The sequence below is a fragment of the Phacochoerus africanus genome, chromosome 11 (genome assembly GCF_016906955.1).
Source record: "Phacochoerus africanus isolate WHEZ1 chromosome 11, ROS_Pafr_v1, whole genome shotgun sequence".
NCBI classification, from domain to species: Eukaryota; Metazoa; Chordata; class Mammalia; order Artiodactyla; family Suidae; genus Phacochoerus; species Phacochoerus africanus.
Window position 1 is genome coordinate 66,439,243 of NC_062554.1, and position 25,197 is coordinate 66,464,439.

The 25,197-nt window shown below is 55.3% G+C and overlaps 1 protein-coding gene across 9 annotated transcripts; it reads left to right on the forward strand.

Annotated features, from left to right (window-relative positions):
- The first annotated feature begins 303 nt into the window (after positions 1-303).
- Positions 304-25,197, forward strand: IKBKE (inhibitor of nuclear factor kappa B kinase subunit epsilon). Of its 9 annotated transcripts, XM_047752756.1 has the most exons (23): positions 314-687; positions 1,266-1,355; positions 3,025-3,111; positions 3,424-3,538; positions 4,445-4,585; positions 4,992-5,121; positions 6,316-6,497; positions 7,033-7,193; positions 8,266-8,376; positions 8,670-8,849; positions 9,366-9,562; positions 10,800-10,864; positions 10,953-11,044; positions 11,188-11,274; positions 12,247-12,322; positions 12,466-12,578; positions 15,378-15,454; positions 19,151-19,190; positions 19,941-20,042; positions 21,637-21,733; positions 22,472-22,584; positions 22,724-22,795; positions 24,377-25,197. In XM_047752756.1, exons 4-23 carry the CDS (start codon positions 3,452-3,454, stop codon positions 24,408-24,410), a joined length of 2,157 nt encoding a protein of 718 aa, XP_047608712.1. In that variant the 5' UTR covers positions 314-687; positions 1,266-1,355; positions 3,025-3,111; positions 3,424-3,451; the 3' UTR covers positions 24,411-25,197. The 9 variants fall into 9 exon arrangements, 8 of the variants coding, with proteins under 8 accessions (XP_047608717.1, XP_047608718.1, XP_047608712.1 ...); XM_047752757.1 differs by lacking the exon at positions 3,025-3,111 and having other exon boundaries at positions 3,404-3,538; XM_047752759.1 differs by lacking the exon at positions 3,025-3,111 and having other exon boundaries at positions 3,407-3,538.

Genomic DNA, 25,197 nt, shown 5'->3' on the forward strand with positions numbered 1-25,197 from the left:
GCAGGGGTCGTGTGCTATGCTCAAGGCCACACTGGAAGCATGGCCCGGGTTCCAGTGCTTGCTCTCAGACCTCTGCAGGCTCACTGGGAAGATGAGCCGGAGCCAGATTCTCCTAGAAGTGGCTGCTCATTGGCTCTGAACCTCCCTGGGGCTCCTGGGGGTGTGGGAAGTTGGTTTTCCCAGGCTGCTCTGCACTTGGATAACTGGCCCAACCTGCTCTGTAGAGTCCAGGCTGAACGCTACACTTCCCTGCTCGGGTGAACCACAGGAGATACAGAAATAGCACCCCGCAGCCCACCACAGCCACTCAGCCTCAGTTCCCAGCCTCTTTGTGGTTCACGCCCTGGTCCTATGGCCTCCACTTGGGAACTCAGAGCATCCTCTTTCTCCTTCCTGCCGGGGGGTGGCGGCAGCCCAGCTGCCTCTGTCTCTTTAAGAGAGAGAAAGAACGAAATCAGGAAGTGTGAGAGAGCTGAAAGCCGGCAGGCAGGGAGCTGAGCCAGTGCTGGCCTTTGCTCCCAGCTCCCCTAGCTCCCCGGAGTGGCACCGAGCCACTTCAACTTCAGATCCCCAGGGTTGGTGGCCACCAGGATGTGATGAGTGCTGCCTATGAATGACAAAAAGCCCTGACATCTCTGCGGGCGCCACGCAGTCCCACAAGCCTGCATGCCCCACAGCCGAGATGGGGTGAGTGTGCTGAGTCCACTGGGGGGGTTGAATGAGGGAGCCTGGGGGGCCAGGCAGCTCAGGGTCAGCACTTAGCAGAGTGCCCGGGTGCTGGCCCTGTCAGCCGAGGCTCATGGCCCTCCCTCCATCTCTCTGCGGCTGCTGCCCCTCCCCCCAGAGATGCCCTGTGCTCCATCTCCGGTGGGTACCCAGACTGCTTAGAGGCCCATGGGGGGGGGGGGTGTGTGTGCGTGGAAGAGAGCTGCTACCACCTACGGTGCTCCTTTCCCAGGCTCGGCTTCCCAACACCTGAAGCCAGCAATCAGCTCTGCCTCCGTACTTTTCTTCTGCTTCTGGCGCCTGCCCTCAACAATCCTGGGGGCCTTCTCACTGGCCCAGGTCTGGGAGGCGGGGGTGGGAGTGGCCAGGAGAATCTCCTAGAGCTGGCGAATTGGGCTGGAAACCCCCAGCTCTGTAGGGGAGGGTGACAAACAGGAAAGGGTTAAAGGGCTGGGGCCGCAGGGGGGGCCTTTGATGGAGGCTGAGAATCACACAGCGCCCAGGGGTGCCTCTCATCCGCCCTCTTCTTTCCGGTGTAGCTCAGCTCCTGGACTTGCCACAGACAGAAAACATAACACACACTCGCCCAGGAGAGTCTTTGCCTGATCCGGGACGGCTCAGAGCACGGGGTAAGTGCTTCTGGCCACAGTAGAGCCTGGAGGAGGAGGAAGAGGGGGAGGAAGGTGGGTGGGGCGGCAGGCTCAGGGCTCCACCACCCACCCTCCTTCATTTGAATACCCCTGGAGGACAGTGAGAGCCCTTGCAGCACAACCGCTGCGGGGCTGGCGTCAGAGAGCACGCACAACTGACCAGCTGCACTGTCCATCAGCTCCCAAGCACAGCAGCAGGGCCAGGAGCAGAGCCCAGGGCATGCTACCCTGTCCAGGACTCTGCCCTTTGTGCCACACTGCCCATGCCTCAGAGCTTCAGCTATGCATCTGCCCCAGTGCAGCCCTGGGGAGGGTTTTGAAGGTGGTGACCTCTCCCCTGGCTGGGCCCTAGGCCTTGATTTCAGGATGCTCTACCTGATTTTACACTGCCAGGCCCCACTGGCTGAATCCTCCCCAGCCTTCGAGGGGAAAACCTCACCAGTTCATCCCTGCAGAGAGTTTCCCAGCCCCTCAGGTGCTTCTGTGAAATGCAAACACTAATCTATCTTCTGAAATTGGAATTGACCTCTGATCTCTTGAAATGACCTCTGGCTCAAGGAGTTGACCTTCTAAGATTTTGATTTTGATTTTATTGAATATTTATTTATTTATTTAGGCAGGCCACATCGGAGGCCTATGGAAGGTCCCTGGGCCAGGGATCAAACCCAGGCCACAGCAGCAACCCGAGCTGCTGCAGTGACAATGCCAGATCCTTAACCCATCACGTCACCAGGAAACACCAAGACTTGAATTTTTAAAAAAAGATTACTGAGGAGTTCCCCTGGTTAACAAATCCGACTAGGAACCATGAGGTTACGGGTTTGATCCCTGGCCTTGCTCCGTGGGTTAAGGATCCAGCGTTTCCATGAGCTGTGGTGTAGGTTGCAGACGCAGCTTGGATCCCGAGTTGCTGTGGCTCTGGTGTCGGCCAGCGGCTACAGCTCCAATTAGACCCCTAGCCCGGGAACCTCCATATGCCGCCGGAGCAGCCCTAGAAAAGGCAAAAAGACAACAACAACAACAACAAAATTACTGAGAGAAGGCTTAAAGCTAAGGAACTGTGGGATTCTAGGCATAGTGACCTGAGGGTTGACAACCTTTAAGATGAGAGAAGAGGCAGCAGCCTGTCTATTTCAGCCTGATTGGAGGGTATTTAAGGGGTGGCCCTTCTTCTTATGCCCAGTCATCCCATAAAGACCAGCCCTCGCCCTGCTCTTCAGCAAAGCGCTGAATTTAACTCCTGAGGCTACATCCTCTGGCCAACTGCTTTAGCGGAACTGGCCTTTGGAGAGAAGAGAATGGGGGCAAAGATGGGGAACAGAGTTGTAGAGGGGTTTCAGATCCTCCTGGAGGCTCCTGAGCCCTTGGATTTGAGGGTCTCCTGCCTCCCCCAGGCCCTCACACAGACACACTCATACACACACACTCACTCACACACACGCACATACACAGCCCTCTCCACAGCAGCACCTTCCTCTCCAGAGCAGCACTGACCTGGCCAGGCTGGCCTCCTGAAGCTCTGTTAGCTCACAGCAGCAGGAAGTGGTGGGCCCCGGCGAGTGGTGGGGAGGCTCCAGGCTCGTGTTGCAATCCTGGAGATTTGTGGTGATGTGGTTGACACGATCTGACCTGGGGCCCTTCCTTCAAGCACTCTTTCTGCTTCCTGGGACAATCCCAGGCCTGGATGCTCAAAACCCAGAACTCCCAGTGCCTGCGAGAGGTGACAAAGAAAAAGGTTTGTCTGTGCAGCCTGGCCTGTCTGGGCAGGGGGTTGAAAGGGGATCTAGGGAGCAAGGCCGGCTAGAATGCCCTGCTGTGGGACAGGCCCAGGCTGCGGGTTCAGGGCCCGGGGGCTGTGGTTCTTTGGGGGGAAGTTACCTGAGTTACATTCTGTGCTTTCTGCCTCCCCTGCCCCCTTGCCACTGGAATAGCCACCTGGAGCCCTTCCTAGGGTGGCCTCGGGCATTGCTACACTAGTCGGGTCACCAGTATCCGCCCCAGGTCAGGGGTGGAATCCTGGACCCCAGCAGGTACTTCTTCTGGGCAGAAGGTGGCCAGCCAGCCGGGAGCAGGAGATGCAGAGCACCGTCAATTACCTGTGGCACACGGACGACCTGCTGGGACAGGGGGCCACTGCCAGCGTGTACAAGGCCCGAAATAAGGTAGTGTGCAGCCCAGCCCACCTGGGCCCCCTCTTACCAGTGGGCATCAAGGGTGGCGTGCAGCTGGGCAGAGCTCTCTGACTTGGCTCTGCACACTCTGAGGTCGAGCAGAGGTGCGGTGACCCTCGGAATGACACTTCTGTCAGGCGGGGTTTAGGGGTGTTGGGGAGGAGGGGAAGGAGATGCAAGCCAACATCCAGGGGAAGTGGCAGCAGATCTAGGGATAGCAGAGGTGGAAAGTGGAAAGTGGGACGTGTTTGATTTATCCTGCCTTTATTCTTATTGAGAGCCGTACTGAGTACATGAGACGCACTGCACAGTATGGAACTTAAGAACTGAAGCCAGACAGAACGGTGCTGCTAAGCCCAGGGAGGAGTAGCAGCCATTGAAGCTATTGGTTTTTTGGTTTTGTTTTTGTTTTGTCTTTTAAGACCACACATGCGGCATACGGAGGTTCCCAGGCTAGGGATCGAATAGGAGCTGCAGCTGCCGGTCTACACCACAGTCACAGCAACTCGGGATCCAAGCCATGTCTGCAACCTATGCCACAGCCACAGCAATGCCGGATCCTTAACCCACTGAGTGAGGCCAGGGATCAAACCTGCATCCTCATGGATGCTAGTTGGGTTCGCTAACCACTAAGCCACAACGGGAACTCCATTGTAGTTATTATTAACAGCAGCAAACCATCCCCTGCAGGGTGTCCGGTGTGCCAAGCTCTTGTCATCTCCTGGTGCCACAGCACCTGCTGGGTACCCTCTGAGTAGGGGGAGGAGCCAGAGGGGGGAGCCCCTCCCCAACCAGGCTGCCTGTGCTTAGGTTGGCAGGAGAGGCTGAATGGAGGCCAGGGAGCGGGGGTGCATTTTCCAGGTCAGAGGTGTGACATACATTATCCCCCTGTGGCAGAAATCCGGAGAGCTGGTGGCCGTCAAGGTCTTCAACACGGCCAGCTACCTGCGCCCCCGCGAGGTGCAAGTGAGGGAGTTTGAGGTCCTGCGGAAGCTGAACCATCAGAACATCATCAAGCTCTTTGCGGTGGAGGAGACGGTGGGTCCAGTGCTGGGTCAGAGGAGGATGGTCTTGACCTTCACAGGCTGGGAGGAGTCAGGTCACATAATAATAGACATGTGGGCACATACTCGCCAGCAGGTCTGCCAGCAGGTCCGCAGGAGCAGCCCCCTGTAGGGAGGAGCAAAGAATGTCAGGGGGCTGGGGACAGGGCCTGGTGGGAAGTGGGGCCTAATCAAAGAAGGCTTCCTGGAAGAGGTGACCTTGAGCTCAGGTGTGTGGGATCAGTTTGAGGACAAAGGAGGGAAGGCCATCTAGAAATTAGAGCCCGGCAGGGCGTGTGTGTGTTGAGGGGTGGTGCTTTGGGCTCTAGGCTGAGCCACCGGTCTTGAAGAAGGGGAGGGGAAGTGCCCTCCTCCCCAAGCCCCCCTCTGTCCCACCACAGGGGGGCAGCCGGCAGAAGGTGCTGGTGATGGAGTACTGCTCCAGTGGGAGCCTGCTGAGCGTGCTGGAGAGCCCTGAGAACGCCTTCGGGCTGCCTGAGAACGAGTTCCTGGTGGTGCTGCGCTGCGTGGGTGAGCGGTCCTGGACTCCCGCCGCGGAGCCCCCTCTCCCCTTCAGGCCCAGAGGGGTGTGGCATTTCTGAAATAAGTATCCAAACACAGAAGAATTCACAGACCTGGGACAGATGCTAACGAACAGATGGAACCCATGTGTCCGATTCCTGCTCCTCAGTGGTTTAACATCCTAGCTTCAGAAACAAATTTAAAATAGGTTGCATGCAAATATTCATAACAACATTATTCACAATTGCCCAGGCAAAAACCACCCAAATGTCAGAGAGAGATGCATAGATGAACAAAATGTGGTAGATACACCCAATGGAATATTAGTCAGCCTTGAAAAGGAAGGAAATTCAGGCTCATGGATGGACCTGGAAGACATCGTGCTGAGTGAAAAACACCAGCAACACAAGGACAACCACTATATGAGTCCTTTTATATGAGGGACCCTGATGGGTCAAATCCATAGAGACAGAAAGTAGAATGTGAATGCTGGGGGTGAGGTGGGGATGGGAGGGATGGTTTAGTAAGATGGACGGTAGTGATGGTTGCACACCAATGTCAATGCACATAATGCCACTGATGTGTACACTTTATTATTATTATTTCGTCTTGTCTTTTTAGGGCTGCACCTGCAGCATATGGATGTTCCCAGACTAGGGGTCTAATCGGAGCTGTAGCTGCCAGCCTACACCACAGCCACAGCAACATGGGATCCAAGCCATGTCTGCGACCTACACCACAGCTCACAACAATGCCAGATCCTTAACCCACTGAGTAAGGCCAGGGATCGAACCCGCATCCTCATGGATACTAGTCGGGTTCATTAACCACTGAGCCGTGACAGGAATTCCTACACTTAAAAATGGTTCAAGTGTAAATTTTATGTTAGGTAAATTTTCCCACAATTTAAAAAAATAATTAAAGAAAGATAGGGAGGAGAGTGACCTCCTCTGGGACGCAGAGTCACCACCCCTCTCAGTTTTTCAGGGGATCTCAGGGAAACTTGACACCCCATATCTTTGGGACCCCCATCCTTTCCTCTGCATGCATCTCTGTTCTGCTATTCTGGTGGCCCTGTTGACCCCTGGGTTTTTGGGTTGTCCCTCTCTGTCCACGTGGGCCCAAGGACAGCCTTCCCCCGAGATGAGTCTCCCCTCTAGGCTGTCCCGGCCTGATCCACTAGCAGCCTTCCCTCTGTCGCAGTGGCCGGCATGAACCACCTGCGGGAGAATGGCATCGTCCACCGAGACATCAAGCCCGGGAACATCATGCGCCTGGTGGGGGAGGAGGGGCAGAGCATCTACAAGCTGACGGACTTCGGGGCCGCCCGGGAGCTGGACGATGATGAGAAGTTCGTCTCCGTCTACGGCACCGAGGAGTACCTGGTGAGTGGATGCAGACCCAACTGAGGGCCTCCCCCGAAGCTGGGTGCCCCTTGCCCTGTGACTCCCAGAGCCCCTCTGAGTGACTCTGTCCAGTCTCCCTTTGTCCAGCGGGAGAACCCTGACCAGAGCAGTTCATTCTGCTAAGGCCAAAAACGCAATGCTACGGCCTGCCCAGACCCCCTTCACAGGCCCCCTGCCCAGACCCCCTGACCAGACCCTCTGCCTAGGCTCTGCTGCCAAGGCCCCCGGCCCAGACTCTGTGCCCAGGACTCCCTGCCCAGGTCCACCTGCCCAGACCCCCCTGCCTAGGCCTCCCTTGTTAAGTCCTTGATCTGATCTTCATGGAGAATGGAGCACAGTTGGTCACCACCTTCCTCAGGGCAGAGGCTGGGGGGCGGCGGGGGGCGGGGGAGGGGGGGAAATACGCTCTGGGTGAGCATGTGCCACACCTGCAAAGGAAATGCATTCTGGTTGTTCCATTTTCACCTCAGGCCCCTTCCCTTCCATGACTGCTCTCTTGCTCCCCCTCTGGCAGCACCCGGACATGTATGAGCAGGCAGTGCTTCGCAAGCCCCAGCAGAAGGCTTTCGGGGTGACGGTGGATCTCTGGAGTATTGGGGTGACCCTGTACCACGCAGCCACCGGCAGCCTGCCCTTCATCCCCTATGGAGGGCCCCGGCGCAACAAGGAGATCATGTACGGTGGGCTTCGGGGCCTTGGGTCCCTGCTGTTTCCTATTTTTTTTTTGTCTTTTGTCTTTTTTGTTGTTGTTGCTATTTCTTGGGCCGCTCCCGCGGCATATGGAGGTTCCCAGGCTAGGGCTTGAATCGGAGCTGTAGCCACCGGCCTACGCCAGAGCCATAGCAACGTGGGATCCGAGCCGCGTCTGCAACCTACACCATAGCTCACGGCAATGCCAGATCCTTAACCCACTGAGCAAGGGCAGGGACCGAACCCGCCACCTCATGGTTCCTATTCGGATTCGTTAACCACTGCGCCACGACGGGAACTCCTGTTTCCTATTCTGATTTCGACTCTATGGTCCTCGTGGTCCAGCCCCCATGAGAACTCCCTTTAGATCCTTGGTTCTCAGTGCCTCAAACAAGAAGCTGAGCCCTGCCCCCGGGCTGTTGGGAGTCCTTGTCTCAGTTCAGGGGTTCCCTAGCCCCGCCCCACCCCACCCCCTATTTGTGGCTCACCCTATCTCAGCAGAGGCTCCCACAGCCTGCGGGGGGGGGGGGGGGGTGTCAAAGGTGCAAGAACCCAACCTCCTGATCCCAAGTTCCAGATCCTTTACTGTGGCTGCTCCCGCTGCGGGCACCGCCCAAAGCAAAAGAGATTTAAGGTGGATTTCAGAAAGGTCAATGCCCCTTCAGCTCAGGGGTCAAGCTGAGCTGTGGTGGAACTGCAGTAGATTAGGGGAAGAAGGAGGAGACTGGCTCAGTTGGAAGCTGGATTTTGAAGGGAGGGGCGGTGGGAATAGTGAGAGGGAGGGGAGGCCCTAGGGGCCAAGCACTGCGCAGGCGCACGTCTGGAGGCCTGGATGTGTGGTGAGGGATTAGGAAGTGGATGGAGACGAGAGCCTGTGGAGCCGAGAGCTGTGTGCCTAGCTGGGGAGTAGCAGGACTGCGAGCCAGGACTCCCGAATTCCATTTTCAGGCTGCCTCAGAGCGGGAGGAGCTGGGTGGCTGGCCCTCCAAGCTGAGTCCGTCCTCCCTTGGAGTGGGATGGGCTGGGGGTCCTGCTGACCTGGCCCTGCCTCCCTCAGGTACCGGATCACCTCGGAGAAGCCAGCCGGGGCCATCGCAGGCATCCAGAAGCGGGAGAACGGGCCCCTGGAGTGGAGTTACACCCTCCCCGTCACCTGCCAGCTGTCCACGTGCGTGGGACCCTGTGGGAGGGACAGACACAGAGCTGCGTGTGGGCCAATGTCCTTTTCTCAGCTGAGGGGTCCCTGGGTGCGGTCGGCTTGGGCACACCACTCTGCCTTTCCCGCCTCGATTTCCCCGCCTGGATGCTGGAAGACCCTCCCAGCTCTTCCTCCCCATCCCACCCTGCCCACCCCCACGGTCCTGGCTCTTTAGGATGTTCTCACGGAAGGACCCCCATCACCTGATCAAGGAAGACGAGGCTGGGCCCTGGCCCCTGATAGTCTCCATGTCTTGGGTGCAGGGGGCTGCAGAGCCAGCTGGTGCCCATCCTGGCCAACATCCTGGAGGTGGAGCAGGCCAAATGCTGGGGCTTCGACCAGTTCTTTGCGGAGACCAGTGACATCCTCCAGCGAGTCATCGTCCACGTCTTCTCCCTGCCCCAGGCCGTCCTGCACCATGTCTACGTCCACACACATAACACGTGAGCAGGCATCAGCCTCCTCTTCCCAAGCACAGGGGTGTGTCCTGGGTAGTGCTCTGTGGGGCATGGAGATATGGCAGCTTCTAGTTCTGATCTTTGTTTGGAAAAATATGAATTCTAGCACGTGAAACAGGCCTCCTTGCTGCTGGACTTGAGAAGTTCAACAAACTTTACAAAACTAATGTGCATAAATCTCCTGAGGGGTGTGTGTGTGTATGTGTGTGTGCAGTGCATTTTCCCAGTGTATTGTTCATAGAACACTTTATTTCTGGAACTAGGGACTAGGTGAGATTTAATGGGAGCATGACAGAGAAAGGTGCAAAGGCAGAGGCTGGAGCTCTGTCCCCACTCTGTCTCCATAAGATACAAGCCTTTGTCTCCCCATCCTGCGTAAGAAAACATCACCAAGTCCCTTCCTCTGAAAAGCAGAGCCCAAGGTCTTAGCTGGGGTTTGGGTCCCCCTAATCCCGTATCCAGCCTCTGACCTGCCCCCCCTCCCCCCTGGCCATTGTCTAGGATAGCCATCTTTCTGGAGGCTGTGTACGAGCAGACCAACGTGGCCCCCCAGCACCAGGAGTACCTCTTTGAGGGTCACCTCTGTGTCCTCGAGCCCAGCCTCTCAGCACAGCACATCGCCCACACGACAGCAAGCAGCCCCCTGACCCTGTTCAGCGTGGCCAGCGAGATCCCCAAGGGACTGGCATTCAGGGACCGTGAGTTGGACCCACCAGGCTGGATCTTTTCTCCTCCTCCCGTTCTCCTCAAGGGGCAGGGGTTTACAATATAGGATTTGTGGGTGTTTCTTTGGGTCCCCAGGGTGAGCAAGGCAGATCTGGGTTCTAGTTCTACACATGCCTCTGAAATGCTATGGGATTCAGACCTGTGACCCGACTTCCCTGCTTCACAGCATCCACGGATCTATGAAAGATACTCCAGGAGTTCCCGTCGTGGCAGAGTGGAAACAAATCCGACTGGGAACTATGAAGTTGCGGGTTCGATCCCTGGCCTCGCTCAGTGGGTTAAGTATCTGGCATTGCCATGAGCTGTGATGTAGGTCACAGAGGTGGCTCGGATCTGGTGTTGCTGTGGCTGTGGCATAGGCCGGCAGCTATAGCTCTGATTGGACCCCTAGCCTGGGAACCTCCATATGCCACAGGTGCAGCCCTAAAAAGACAAAAGACAAAAAAAAAAAAGAGAGAGAAACTCCAGTGGAACAGGGAGATGTGGATTTTTTTTTTCTTTTTAGGGCCACACCCATGGCATATGGAGGTTCCCAGGCTAGGGGTCCAATCAGAGCTGCATCTGTGACCTACACCACAACTCACAGCAACACTGGATCCTTAACCCATTGAGCAAGGCCAGGGATCCAACCCGCGTCCTCATGGATGCTAGTCGGGTTTGTTAACCGCTAAGCCACGGCGGGAACTCCGAGATGTGGATTTAATATGCTCTCCACAGTCCATGATTGGTGGGGAAACCTCTGATAGTTTGAGTTTGAGGCGGGAGCCCAGGCCGTTTGGAGAGAAGGGAAGGTGGTCAGGGGTCCAGAGCTTTGTCCTTCAAGTTCTAGCAAAAATGTCACTCCTTCTCATTTGAATAATGTCAATTTCTGCCTCCTGCTCAGTACCTACAAGGCTGGAAGGGGCATTAACCTTGAAACCCCCAGGCGAGAGGGGTAGTTTGGGCCCCTTTCCTGCTGTTGAGATGGGGCCTTGGGCATGAGGCTGTAGTTCTCCAAGGTGAACACAAGGGGGCAGTGAGGGAGCGCAATTGTAAAGAAGCACAGTAAGTGCATTGAAGGCTTGGAAAGTGGGGGTTTCAGGCCAGTCCGGAAGCTTGAGGTGGAAGATAGGTGGTGATGGCTGAGTGTGAGCTGAGAATAGGAAAGATGAGCTAGACCTTATCTAGGGCCGGATAGGCAGCCCCCTCAGACTGGGTCTTTATCTGCAGCTGCTCTGGACATCCCCAAGTTCGTCCCCAAAGTGGACCTGCAGGCAGATTACAACACAGCCAAGGTGAGGGGTGGCCCCCAGGCGGCAGAGAGGGGAGTTCACACAGAGGAAGGGGGTGCAGGACCTGACCCTGCCCTCCTGCATGTCTCAGGGTGTGCTGGGCGCTGGCTACCAGGCCCTGCGGCTGGCACGGGCCCTGTTGGCTGGGCAGGAGCTGATGCTTCGGGGGCTACACTGGTTTGTGTGAGTACCCTGAGGGCTGGGTGGAGAGGGGGAGGCAGAGGAAAGCCGGACCTCATCCACGCTGCCCTGGGGCTGTGGCCACGGGCATGGGTGCCCTGGGTCCCCTGGAAGAAGGTGGGTCTGACTTGGGCTCCCCTCGGCAGGGAGATACTCCAGGCCACGTGCAAGCGGACGCTGGAGGTCACGAGAATGGCCCTCCTCTTCCTCAGCAGCAGCCTGGGCAACGAGAGGTGGGTGTCCTGCCCAGGGCGGGGGCTGCAGGGATGGGGCCCGCTCAGACCCCTCGGTCCTTCTCTCTGTCTGTTCCTCTCCCCTAGTCTTCCCAAACCATGCATCTTGCCTCCACCCACTTCTTTGCCACGCTGGGAGAGAGGGGGTGCTCCCATCCTGACCCTCACCCGCCCCCCACCTCCCCCTGGTCCTTCACCTCGGGGGGGACAGGCCTGTGGGGGCACTGCCCCTCTGGGTACTGGGGTAGCCTCCCTGCTCCAGGAAGGGGCCTCTGTCTTATGAGACCCCTCTCTGAAGATTTAGATGGCTCACCTGCCCCAGACCCTAAAGCACTCGCACCCACACGTGGTGCCCTGGACTTGACAGGAGGGAGATCTGGGTGGTCTCACCTCCACCCTCCTCCTCCTGCTTCCTCGAGGCCTTCAACTGTCCTCACCTCTTTAGGATTCCCTGCTCCAGTCCTCGGAACTCCACAACCTCCATTCCTCTGACCTGGGCTAATTAGGGGTGATGGGTTGGAAAAAGGGAGAAACTGGGGGAGTTCCCCTTGTGGCTCAATGGGTTAAGGATCTGGTATTGCCATGGCTGTGGTGTAGGTCACAGATGCGCTTCAGTTTGACCCCTGGCCTGTGAACTTCCATATGCTGCAGGTTGGGCATAAAAAGAAAAAAAAAAAAATCCTACCACCCAGAGGTGGGTTGTCACTCTTTAATAGTATATATCCTCCTGGATCGTTTTCTGCTATACGAATGTGTTAGCCAACATGACATATTCTTGGACTTTCTGAGCTCTGCCCTTTCCATGTCAGAACCTTTTCATCCCATCTGTAGGACCCATCCATATTCGAATTTCCTTAGTGACTCTCCACATGTTTTTTCCTAGCTGGCTTCATCCAAACCAGGATCCAATCCCAGACCACACTTGGTGTCTGGCTGTGGTGTCCTCATGTCTGTTTTCATCCTTCTCCCGAGGTCCAGCAGTGTGGCTGGGGTACAGGAGATCCAGGAACTGAAGAGGGCGGCAGAGATGAGGTCCCAGCTACGGACTGTGAGTGAGGCTGGGGTTGGTGGCGGGCTGTCAGGAGCAGAGCTGAGGCGCGGGGGTGGGGGGGGTGGGCAGTGATCCAGCCAGGCCTCCCATCAGAGCCTCGAGCTGAGGACCCCACGGGGGGCTGCCTTTGTGTCCCCCAGCTGGCTGAGGTCCTCTCCAGATGTTCCCACAACATCACAGAAACGCAGATGACCCTGAGCAACCTGAGCTCGGAGCTGATGAAGAACCGGGATCAGGTACATGAGGACAGAAGGTCTGTGGGATTTTCTTCTTGGCCGGGGTGGGCGGAGCATAGAGCGCAAAAGCCCCCAGTGGCCTTCTCGGGAATCAGCCTGCTTTCTCCCTGACCTTGGCAAGGATGCCGAGGCCTGGGGGGTGGGGGGGGAGCGTCCAGGAAGGTCCAAGACCTTCTCGTGGGACTGGCCAGAAGGAGAAAAGGTTACGGGGTCCTGCCCCCATCTGGGAGTTAGAGAACTAATTACAAATATTAGCAGGTGCAGTAGTTCTAACTGAGTGATTTCGTTCCTTACCGTTCCTGAATCCTTGCTCTGTATCAGACCCTTGACTAGTTCCTCTTACTTCTAGCTCATTTAATCCTCAAAACAATAATAACACAACTACTCTTAAGCTCCTTTTCTTTTTTTAAATATAATGTCTGTTTTTATATATATATATTTTTATTTTTTGTCTTTTGTCTTTTTAGGGCCACATCTACAGCATATGGAGGTTCCCAGGCTAGGGGGTCACATCAGAGCTGTAGCTGCCGGCCTACGCCAGAGGCACAGCAACTTGGGATCCAAGCCAGGTACGTGACCTACACCACAGCTCACGGCAACGTTGACTCCCTAACCTGCTGAGCGAGGCCGGGGATTGAAAACTGCGTCCTCATGGATACTAGTCGGGTTCCTTAACCACTGAGCCACAATGGGAACTCCTTATGCTCTTTTTCTAGATGAGGAAGCTCACTCAGGGAGGTTAACTGGGCCCGAGACACAGCCAGTAAATGACAAATGACAGACACAGGGCTCCAAGGTCTGATCTGCCAATATCCAAAGCCTATGTGTTTGGGCTACTCCAGGGATTTACGGCCCTAAATCCCAGTCTTCTTTTAGCAAACATAAAGATTCTCACCCACCCCGCAGCTTGATGTGGGCAGAGCTGCTGCCTCCCTTCCCGCTTTTTTATTTTTATTTTTACTTTTTGGCTTTTTGCCTTTTCTAGGGCCGCTCCCTCGGCATATGGAGGTTCCCAGGCTAGGGGTCCAATTGGAGCTGCAGCCACCGGCCTACACCAGAGCCACATCGACGCGGGATCTGAACCACGTCTGTGACCTACACCACAGCTCACGGCAACGCCGGATCATTAACACTCTGAGCAAGGGCAGGGACCGAACCCGCAACTTCATGGTTCCTAGTCGGATTCGTTAACCACCGCACCATGACGGGAACTCCCTCCCTGCCCACTTTGACTGGGACGCAGTCACGCTCCTCAAACCTACCGCCTTTAGTGCTGGCCTGGAGCCACCAGCCCACGTTCTCAAGTCTGAAGCCAGAAAGCTCTGAACACCATAGGGCTTTTTCTTCACTGTTTTGGCTGCACAACCTGACCTAAACTGAAGTGTAACCCAGGTTTCTCTCCTGTTCTCTGAAGACCGAGGGCAGGTGTTGAAGGGGTACTTCACGACATGGGGTGTGTAGACACAGCTACCTCTCTCAAATCAGAAAACAGTTCTGAATTTGGAACACCTCAGGCCCGGGCCATTTTTTATTTTTATTTTTATTTATTTTGGTAATTACTCAGTGGATTTTATTACACTGATAGGTGTACAACGATCATCACAACCCAATTTTATAGCATTTCCATCCCAAACCCCCAGCCCATGCCCCTACCCCCCATCCTGTCTCCTTTGGAAACCATTAAGTTTTTCAAAGTCTCTGAGTCAGTATCTTCCTGGGCCTTTTAGATAGAGACCGGATGTGGGGTCTTGTCCACCTTGGGTACCAGACAAACAGGGGCCCAGGATCCACAGAGGCCTGGGCACAAGAATCCAGCTCCAGAAATAGCTGAGATGGAGCCACGAGAAGGAGCTGTGGGGAGGAAGTGAAGCTAAAGCAGCCTGAGGATGAGGAAGACTCCCCACCTCCCGAGCATCTTCAACCGAGTGTCTGAATCCTGAAAAGGGGAAGGAAGAAATAATAATGACCTTAAACCCCAGGCCAGGAGGGTTGGGAGGTCGTCTCCCGAATTCCCCTGCCTATAGGCAGGACCAAGAACCTCAATTCATTCTTGTTTGTTTGTCTTTTTAGGGCTGCTTCCTGTGGCATATGGAAGTTCTCAGGCTAGGGGTCCAATCGGAGCTACAGCTGCCCCTCCGCCTACACCATAGCCACAGCCCTTGGGGTCCAAGCCACGTCTGCAACCTACACCCCAGCTCACAGCAATGCCGGATCCCTGACCCCCAAAGCAAGGCCAGGGATTGAACCTGCATTCTCATGGATACTAATCGGTTCGTTTCTGCTGAGCCATGATGGGAAGTCTTGTTCTAACCAAGAGTTGTTGACTCATGTTGTTCCTTCTATGTGCCGGGGTGTTGGGTGTCCTCAGAAAGCGTGACCTCTGCCCTTGCCGGGGGACAGAAGAGAAACTCCTGCTCCGTTCCCACGCGCAGCTGCCTTTGCCAGACTCCCCTGTTTCGGAGGCCAAGGCTTCTTCTGGGAGCCTATTCTCAAGCCCTCTTGTGGAGCAAAGGCCACACTCCTGTCGCCTGCCCTGCTTGGCTTCTTCTCTATCTCATCTCTTATTAAACACTGTGTGTGCGAGAGAGAGGAGAGAGAGAGAGAATAAACATAGGAATGAGAGATGGCTCTCTAGCCCAAAGGTGCCTCACACAAGCTTAGAAACGAGTCACCCCACTCCCAGACTGGCCCCCAGAACTGTGGCAAGGAGGCTCCTTCTGCAGGAAGGGAGCGCCCTCTTCCTACTGCCATCCCCTCCCCCCCTTACCTGTGCCCTTTGACTCTTCCGTCACCTGGTCCCTGTCTCCTGCCCACAGCATCCAGCAGATTCAGTGCTCTTTGGACAAGATGTGTCTCATCTACAAACAGTTCAAGAAATCCAGGATAAGGCCAGGTGAGCCACCGGGAGAGCCAGACACTCCTTGCGCTCTCCCCTCCCTCCTTCCCTTCCCCCTTTCCTCCCTCCCTCATTCCCTCCCCTTTCCTCCCTCCCCCCTCCCTCCCTCCTTCCTCCCCCCTCCGTCCCTCCTTCCCTCTCCCCCTCCCTCACCTCCTCCCCCCCCTCCTTCCCTCACAATAGCTGGTTGTTCCTAATACTTCACCCACTGTTGATGCCGAAGCCCACTATGCAGAGGGCGCTCTGCGGAGCCCCATGTGGCTGGTCTAAGGCAAGGTTGCTGCCTGCAGATGGGTGAGGAATGTGAAGCCCTTTCACTGGTGCCTGCGTTTCCACCTGAGGGCCCAGCTGAGGCCCGCAGGCTGTAGAAGAGGTGGCCTTGAAAAAGACCACTCATCCTTGCAGGGCACTTTACAGTTTAAGGAGTTTTTCTCTACCCGTTGTGTCTCTGGCTCACTAAAATAGCCCAGCTTTCCAGAAAAGGGAGGAGCTGGAGAAATACCTGTTAGAGTCACTGGTCCAGGCACTTTGCCTGCATTATCTACCAGTCTTCAAAAAGACCCTCTGGGCAGGTTTGGGGACAGAAGCTTCTCACTCTTCATTGGGTAGGGGAGGGTCGAACCCAGGGGAGGGCTGGGGCTGGGGGTGGGGAAAGCTTGGGGAGACCCCAGTTGACTTTGGGGGTTGAGGAGCTAACGCACTCCAGGAACAGACCCTCTCGCCCACCCCCACCCCCAGCGCTTCCTAATGTGCAGGAAATCCACACTTAGGTCTTGAGTTTGATCACAAAGTTCTCTTCTATCCCTAGGATTATCTGAAAAACACTGTCTCACATGATTCAGGCACATTTGTAATTTTAAGTTCGCTAGTAGCCAAAATTTTAAAAGCAGAGAGGAGTTCCTATTGTGGCGCAGCGGAAAAGAATCCGACTAGGAACCATGAGGTTGCAGGTTCGATCTCTGGCTCTCACTCAGTGGGTTAAGGATGTGGCATTGCCATGAGCTTTGGTGTAGGTCACAGACTCAGCTCGGATCTGGCGTTGCTGTGGCTGTGGTGTATCTAGCAGCTGTAGTTCCGATTCGATACCTCCATATGCTGCAAGTGCAGCCCTAAAAAGAAAAAAGAAAAAGTAGAGAGAAACAGGTGGAATTAATTTTAATATTTTATTCAACCCAATATATTCAAATTGTTGTTGTAACCAATATGAACAGAACTATTTGAGATATTTTAGATTCTTTTTTGTGCTAAGTGTTCACAAGCCCGTGTGTATTTCGTGCTTTGGCCCATCTCTATTCAGAAGTTAATTTTTTTAACAAAATGAAATGTACTCTTATCAGAACAGAAAGCTGTGTTTGATAGGAAAGCTTAAATTTTTAAATTTCATTGAATTAACTTAATTTAATTAGCCATATTTCAAGTACTCGGCAGCCGTGTGGCCATGTATTGAACGTACAGATTCTAGATTGTCATCTTCTCTCCTTGGGTCGTGCCTCTGGGTCTAACCTTGGAGGGAACACACCACAGGAGACGGGAAAGCAGAGATTCTCCTGTTCCCCAAAGCCAGTGGTGCCTTGGGCTCAGGAGGCCTGGCCTGACACCCACCTTTGTGTGACTTTGGGAGACCTTCAGTGGTTTTTCTGCCTCCATCACTGGGAATCCATTATCCTATAACCACTACATTTCTGAGCATCTCTCATGTGCTGGGCACCATCCCCTGGGCTGTGCGTATTCTTTTTTTTTTTTTTTTTTTTGTCTTTGCAGGGATGCACCTGTGGCATATGGAGGTTCCCAGGCTAGGGGTCGAATCAGAGCTACAGCTGCTGGCCTACTCCACAGCCGCGGCCACACCAGATCCTAGCTGCGTCTGCAATCTACACCATAGCTCATGGCAACGCCAGATCCTTAAACCACTGAGTGAGGCCAGGGATCGAACCGGCAACCTCATCGTTCCTAGACGGATGCGTTAACCACTGCATCACAACGGGAACTCCTGTGCGTGTTCTTTGTTTAATGCTCATGAAACTCTGGACACTGTTACCCTCCCCATTTCAAAGATGAGGAAGCTGAGATTCCAGAAGTTCAAGTAGCCCAAGCGCTCTAGTCCAAGTGCATTTAACCACCCCATTTGACAGCCTCAAAAAGAGTTTCCTTTCTACTGGCCTGCAAGCATCCTTTATTAAATGGGAGTTCCCATGGTGGCTCAGAGGTAATGAACCCGACTAGTATACTTGAGGATGCCTGGCCTCGCTCAATGGGTTAAGGATCCGGGGTTGCCGTGAGCTGTGGTGTAGATTGCAGACATAGCTCAGATCCTGCATTGCTGTGGCTGGGGGGTAGGCCAGCAGTTGTAGCTCTGATTTGACCCCCAGCCTGGGAACCTCCATGTGCCGTGGGGGCAGCCCTAAAAAAACACACACACACATGCAAAATTGAAACTGGACCAGGAAGAATATCACTTAACTGCCAACACCTGGGGTGTTGAAAGATGCTAGTCTGGAAAATGCTTGATCATTTTCAGGGCACTTCCTCACTTTACCCTCCTATCCGTCCTGTGTGTTACATGTGATGGATGAGGCAAAATTACTTGGTTACATCCCCCTGCTCAAGGGAGGCAGGGCTAGACCTTGTCCCAGATCACTTGGACTTCACAAGTCAGCTGGCTGAGCACAGGGATGAAGAAACCAGGAAGGGAGTTCCCGTCGTGGCACAGTGGTTAATGAATCTGACTAGGAAGGTTGTGGGTTTGATCCCTGGGGTTAAGGATCTGGCATTGCCCTGAGCTGTGGTGTAGGTTGCAGACGTGGCTTGGATCCCGAGTTGCCGTGGCTCTGGAGTAGGCCAGCGGCTACAGCTCCGATTGGACCCCTAGCCTGGGAACCTCCATATGCTGCGGGAGCAGCCCAAGAAATGACAAAATAATAATAAAAATAAAATAAAATAAAATAAAATAAAATAAAATAAAATAAAATAAAATAAAGATTAAGCGCTCATTTTAAAAAAAGAAAAAAGAAACCAGGAAGGCGATTCTGCAAATTAAGGGAGTGGTGGGGTGGGCTACAAGGTTAGCCTCTTCATCATTTCATTCTGGGGAAGCCATTAACCGGAGGCCATTCCCTTGAAGCCCAGAAGGGGGCAGCACCTCCCTAGTGCAGAGCGCATCAGGAAGCAGCCTAGGCGGTGAACGATGAAGGCTTCAGCCCTACTGGCAAAAAAAGTTCTCCTTCTGGCTGGACTGAGAAGGGGAGGTGGAGGGCGGAGACCTGGCTTATCCAGCTCATTGCTGCAGAGCCCAGATGGCTCTGCCTGCAGCCTGAATGCTCAGGGATGGAGTCCACAGGCTTCAGGCATCAGCCACACCGGGAGGGATGTTGAAGGGTCCAGGGCCAACTTCACATCCTTCAAGTCCCATCTCATCCACCACTGCCCACCTGACGTGTTCCCTGAGTGCGCATCCCTCCACCCCCTACAGTGCAGTCTTACCTGGCCCAGGTGGATACCCTACTTTGTCAAAATGCAAATGTCTCGGATGCTTGTTCCCTCTGTCCATCCTTCCTGGCTCTGCTGGGCTGTGAGCTCCATGGAGCTGGGCTTGGGCCTCTGCCTTCACCTCTGTAGTTGTCCCCCAGCCTCTTGCACCGTTCTGTTCTGTTCACTGATTGAAGAGGTGACCTCAGCCCTGTCTCTTTCCTTCAGGGCTTGGCTACAACGAGGAGCAGATTCACAAGCTGGATAAGTGAGTGGCCTGTCCCCCGGCAGGCGGGTGAGCAGGAGGGTGGGTGTCATCAGGGCAGAACGAGTCTCTGTGCCAGACAAGAGGTGGGGAAGGGCCCTGATCCCAGACCAGAGCTGGGCAGGAGGAAAGGGGGGTAACTACCTCTGGGGCAGGTGATCTGGGGCTGGGGAGGGAGGTATCTCAGCAGCAGTCTTGATGGACCTGGATTGACTTCCTGTTTGAACATGATTGTAGGAGTTCTTTGCTTAGCTGTCCTTGCCAACTTACCACCTACCACTTCCTGCTTCTGACCTCGGCCTGGGCTCTCCTCTGGGCATCCTCTGCTCCTCTGTTTCCTGGACACGCTCTTCTTCTAGGAAGCCCTCCCTGATTTAATGCTTATTTGAAGACTCACTCCCCGAGTTCTAGCCTTGCCCCTGCACCCTACACACACACAGACGCGCGCGCACGCATGCACATACACACACACACACAAACATATCTCCTGACCTCTGGGGACTGAGCTGGAGAGCGTGTGCGTTCCCTGATGTCCTCCTATCTTTCTCCTACACCCCTTGTTGGAGTATGCTGCACACGGGCCACGCTGAACTCCCTGATGCATGGGGGTGAGAGTCACCCCCTCCTTTAGAGAGGCAGCCCTGCTGTGGACCCAGGGTCTGGGCCTCGGGGTGGTGGAGACTCAGGGAGGGCAGGCTTGTGCACAGGTGGCTCTGGCTGCTCATCTCTGTGCCTCGATTTCTCTCTTTCCAGGATGAATTTTAGTCATTTGGCCAAAAGGCTTCTGCAGGTGTTCCAGGAGGAGCGTGTGCAGAAGTACCAGGCGTCCCTGGTCACACACGGCAAGCGAATGAGGTAACCCTGGCCCTGCCCCCCGAACTTGTGATCCCCAGGACCCCCTGGCCTGGCCCTTCCCAACTTCCAACAGCCCTGGGCTTTGCAGAGCCCCGACTGAGCGGAAGGTGACAGTCAAGGAACAAAGGCAAAGAAATGGGTGGTTTTGTGACCTGGGGTGGACCAGACAGTCTAATTTCTGTACACTAGCCCATCTGACTCCACAATATCCACCCTATGCAGTGGAGACTCTCGCCCCATTTCACAGATGAGGAAAACAGAGGCTCAGAGAACGGGTTGCTTCCTCAATACCATGTCATAAATAGCAGACCTGGGACTAGTATGTGGGTATGACTGCCTCTGAGATCTGGACCCTTTCCATGGTCCCAGGTGGTGAAGTTAGGGAGCCCCCTCTTTGGGGAAAACACAAGGTCCCTCTGGGATGAGGATGAGTGCTCTGGGGAGCAGGGCCAGACAGAAGCCCTTAAGTAGAACCCCCTCCTCCACTGTCCCCTGCAGGAGTTTGGCTTCTCCTTCTCGGACCAACCCCTCCCTCCTTCCCTGCCCCCTCCTGAGACAAGAGGGCAGGTTCCCTGGTGCTGCCCGTTCTGAGGTCCTTGTGACCTGTGGGCTTATTGAGGGGCTTATTGAGATCCTCAGCACTGGAATACCAAGCCGAGTGCCCCCACCCCACCTCACCCCAAGTTCTGATTGAACTGGTCTGGGGTAGGGCTTGACTGTCAGTATTTTAATGCTCCTCAGGGGATTCTAATGTGTTGCCAGGGCTAGGACTCAACCACTGGTTGGACCACCCCAGGACTTAGCATCCTTTTTGTACAGTGGAGAAATATTATTGCTCACTCCCCACCTTAGAAGGGCAGTCGGAGCAGCCTATTGACTTTGATTTGCTCTGGAAGTGGGAGCGTCTCCAGGTCCCATTTTATTTATTTTTTATTTATTTATTTATTTATTTTTTTGTCTTTGTTGTTGTTGTTGTTGTTGTTGCTATTTCTTGGGCCACTCCCGCGGCACATGGAGGTTCCCAGGCTAGGGGTCGAATCGGAGCTGTAGCCACTGGCCTACGCCAGAGCCACAGCAACGCGGGATCCGAGCCGCATCTGCAACCTACACCACAGCTCACGGCAACGCCGGATCGTTAACCCACTGAGCAAGGGCAGGGACCGAACCCACAACCTCATGGCTCCTAGTCGGATTCGTTAACCACTGCGCCACGACGGGAACTCCCAGGTCCCATTTTAAATGCCCCAGGGCCGGCTGTCTCAGCCTCTCGGGAGCCTGGCCCCAGTCCTTGCTAACTGGCATGTGTGATACAACCCGAAATGGCCTTGTTTGCAGCCCCAACTGTGGTTCTGCAGGGACCCTCATAGGCCTGGGTCAGAGTGCTCATCAGCATCCTTACCGTGGGACAGGGATGAGTCAAGGGCATAGCTGGAAGGGCAGAGGCAGTGAGGGAGCCCTCGCACCCGCTGAGCCCACCAGCTCCAGCCTCTGTGGTCTGGAAAGCCCCTCCTGCCTATCTGTGGTGACCAAACTGCTAGGTGGGCCCCGGTGAGAGCCAGCGGGCCCAGCCCTGACGTTTCTCTGCTCTCTTGAGGTTGGTACATGAGACCAGGAACCACCTGCGCCTGGTGGGCTGTTCCGTGGCCGCCTGTAACACCCAAGCCCAGGGAGCCCAGGAGAGCCTCAGCCAGGTGGGGAGCTTCGGGGGCGGGGCTGCCGAGAGCCAGGCCAATCAGGCACCTGGGGGGCATCCGGGCCACACCCCCACCTCGGAACAGAGCTGCCCTAGACCAAGACGAAGCACTTTGGTGTGGGTTGGAGGTCTCTGGGCCACCAGTGTGGAACACACTCCCTGGCATTCCTCAGCCTGAAGGCCACTCCTTGCAGGGCAGAGCTTCCCGAATGCGGGGACATCTTCCTCACAGCCCTGTACAGTCTGGGAGCTTCCTTGAGAGATGGGACACGAACACTCCTTGGTCCTCTGATCTCCTTTCTGCCAAGAGAGCAGCTCGGGCAGCACTGAGAAGCCACCTGCTTTGCCAGCAGGGATAAAGGAGTACGGTTCTTAGATGACCAAGCCCACGTGGTTCCTCCTCCCCGCCCAGCACAGGGCACATCCTTTCAGAGACTGGTGCTGGGCTGTGCCCGCCCCTTCTCTGCAGCTCCTGGCTCACACAGTGTCATGACAGGGACAGGTCAGACACGAAGGGGAGCTTGGCAGACTGGACCCCTAAATGCAAGCACAGACAGCGATGGCCAGTTGTGCCAGCCTGGCTCTCAGGATGAGGGGCCCGTGAAAGGCCTGAGTGTTCTGGACAGTCCAGGGATGTGGCATTTCATCCCCCATTCCTTACCCTTCCCCACGCCTCTGGGCCCCGCCCCCCACATGAGCAGGCTTTTCCCTTCTGACTAAAGTGTGGTTCTTTTAGATTCTTGACCAGCTAGCTCACCAGCTCCTTCAGGACAGAACACGGGGGGCTCAGGCCTCACCACCCCTTATGGCTCCTTATCCCAACCCTGGACTAAAGGACCTGGTTCTACAGTAAGTGCCAGAGAGGGTGTGTGTGTGTGTGGGGGGGGGTGTTAGAGGTCTTGGGGTGGGAGGGGGATCCCTGGGAAAGCTCTGGGCAGAGGGGATGGGCCTTGACCACAGCCGCCACTCTTGCCTTGGCCTTGGACAGCATGCAGGAGCTCTGTGAGGAGATGAAGCTGCTGGCGTGCGACCTCCAGGACAACAACCGCATCATCGAAGGGTGAGGAGTCCCCACTGTGCCAGGAGGCAGGGAGGCTGGTCCTTGGGCTGCCCTCGCTGCCGGAGCACAGGCCCACACAGGTTTGATGACAGGGTCCATTTGCTAAACAGTCCCAGCAGAGCTTCGGCCCTGTCCTCACTGGGTGTAGGCTTTACGTAGTCAGGAGACTATGGGCTGCAGGGCAGTCAGGGATGGGGGCTGGGAGGCGCATGGCCTTGCAGGGATGCCCAGCACTGTGCGAAGGTGGACTCTGCCTGACGACTCCTTTAACCTTCTAGACCAAGGGTCTACATCCAAGTCACGCACCAGGCAACGCAGCGCAGAGCTGGGGCGAGCTGCCTGGGCTGCTGGCCCCATGTGAGAGACTCAGAGTCATCACCTCCTTGGAGGCCCTTCCCAGGGGTGGAGGGGATGCTGGTGGAGGCAGCAGGGCTCACTCAGCCTTTTGGATTTTGTGCATCGGTAAAATTCACAAAAGCATCCAGCTTCTCCAGTTAGCAAGGAGGCACAATTGAAATGGAAGAAAACCCTGATGTCTGGAAATCCCACTTTCTGAGGCGCATTTTCCCACCAAAGAAAAGGAAGGACACAGTCTCAGACTCAAGGATGATCCTCGCTCTGGAAGTCGGGCCTGTTTACACATAAACACACATGCGCATGCGTCCAGGCACCCACCCCCACACACAAACATCCTCCCCATCATCCTTCTGTCCATCGCTTCCCCATTTGGGAACCAGCAGCAGGGTGGAAAGAGTCTGCAGAGATTCTGACAGGATTTGACCCTGATGCTGCTCCTTCCCAGCTGCATGACCCTGTTAGGTTTGTTCAGCTCTGAGCTGAGCAAATAGGCACAGTGACTCCGACCTCCTGGTGTGAATGCAGGGATTAAATAGGATGGGATCTGTGCTGTGCTGGCGAGGGGAGGCTGCACAGGGCAGGTAGGTGTTCCGCAGAGGTCATGCCAGCCTGGGGTGCCAGCAGGTGGGCCAGGAGGTAGGGACGCCAGGAGCGGAGCTCGTGGTTGTCCCCAGAGCTGCAGAGGGCCCTTGGGTTGCAGAGGTAGCCCGTGTCCCACTCTATATCCTCTTAAATAACCACAAAGATGAGATGTGACAGCTTCGTGGAAAGACTTTCCAAAACACCCTCATGGGCAGGAAGTTCTAATTTTAGTGCCGACATAAATTTTTCTTGCTCTGATATGTCGCCTGTTTACAGAAAGCTCGAAATTTTATTTCAGTGCGTTTTTTACTTCCTTGTTCAGAGCTGTAACCAAAAAGCCCAGAGAAACAATTTGAATTCCTTTTTCCCTTCTCTCAACCCCTGGCTGCACTGGAGTCACCAGGGGAGCATTTTGGGTGCGGCTTGGAAGTTGGGGGTTTTTACAAGCTTCCTGGATGACGCTAATATGTAGTCAGAGATGAGAACAAGAGGGCTCTCGTCAGGGGACACAGATGCCAAAGAGGAGAGCTGAGGGCTTGAATGGCTTGGTGCTTCTGGAAGCTGATTGTGTTGGGCCCTGGGGTATGGTCTGTCAGCCTCTTTACCTGGGTGGGGGAAGCTCACCTGAGCCTTTCTTTACAGGTTGAATAGGGTCCCGGCGGCTCCTGACATCTGAGCTCTGGGAGGTACGCGAGGCATCCTGAAGCATTAGACTCCTTCAAACACTGCTTTCCTGTCTACACTGTGGGACCCAACACGGGACGATGCCTGGTCCCATCTCATCAGCCTACCTCCCTCCTGGCTGCCAGCCAGGAGACATCGCCAGCATTACCTTCCATTGCCTTCCTGCAGGAAGCAGCACAGTGGGACCTGGGGCACAAGGCCATGCCCAGTGGGCTTGCAGACCACTGCCTGGGATGACCTTGACATTTCGTGCAGGCTCGGGTACCGCACCTCTGTCACCCTGGCCTGTATGGCTGAACCTGGCCCAGGCCGCTGGGAGAAGGGGCTCCATCCAAGAAGCACCCCCTCCACCCAGCCGCTCTGGTGACAGGGCTTTGCTCCTCAGGGAACAGAAGAGGAAGCCTCCTGGGGTTTCCCAGCATCCTGGGTCAGGTGACCTCATGTCAGTCCTCCTTCTTCAGGGTTCTTCACGCTGAGCACACAGCCCTCTCCCCTCTCTGTTATCGCTGAGGGTTCCCGTGTGGCTCCAGGCATGACAGAGCCTGATTTCCCTTCTCTGGTCTGGCCGAGCCTAAAGCTGAGACAGCGGGTGGTCAAGGCCCAGTGCCAGTGTCTCAGGGATCCTTCCTCCTTCTGAGGCACTGCTAAGTTCAGGGGTTTGCAGGCAGTGGTGCCCACGGCAGCCATGCCCATTAGCACAGGCCCAGGAGTCCCAAATCTGGAAGACGTCAAGGTCCACACCTTCAGGACGTGGAATAAACCTGACAATCTTTTCTATT

What these genes read in the sequence shown, in the direction of transcription:
- IKBKE (XM_047752756.1), top strand. Translation starts at nt 3,452, where the DNA reads ATGCAGAGCACCGTCAATTACCTGTGGCACACGGACGACCTGCTGGGA. An exon ending in CGGCGCAACAAGGAGATCAT is followed by an intron (nt 7,194 to 8,265) that starts GTACGGTGGGCT and finishes TGCCTCCCTCAG; the next exon opens with GTACCGGATCACCTCGGAGA. An exon ending in CGGGGGCTACACTGGTTTGT is followed by an intron (nt 11,045 to 11,187) that starts GTGAGTACCCTG and finishes TCCCCTCGGCAG; the next exon opens with GGAGATACTCCAGGCCACGT.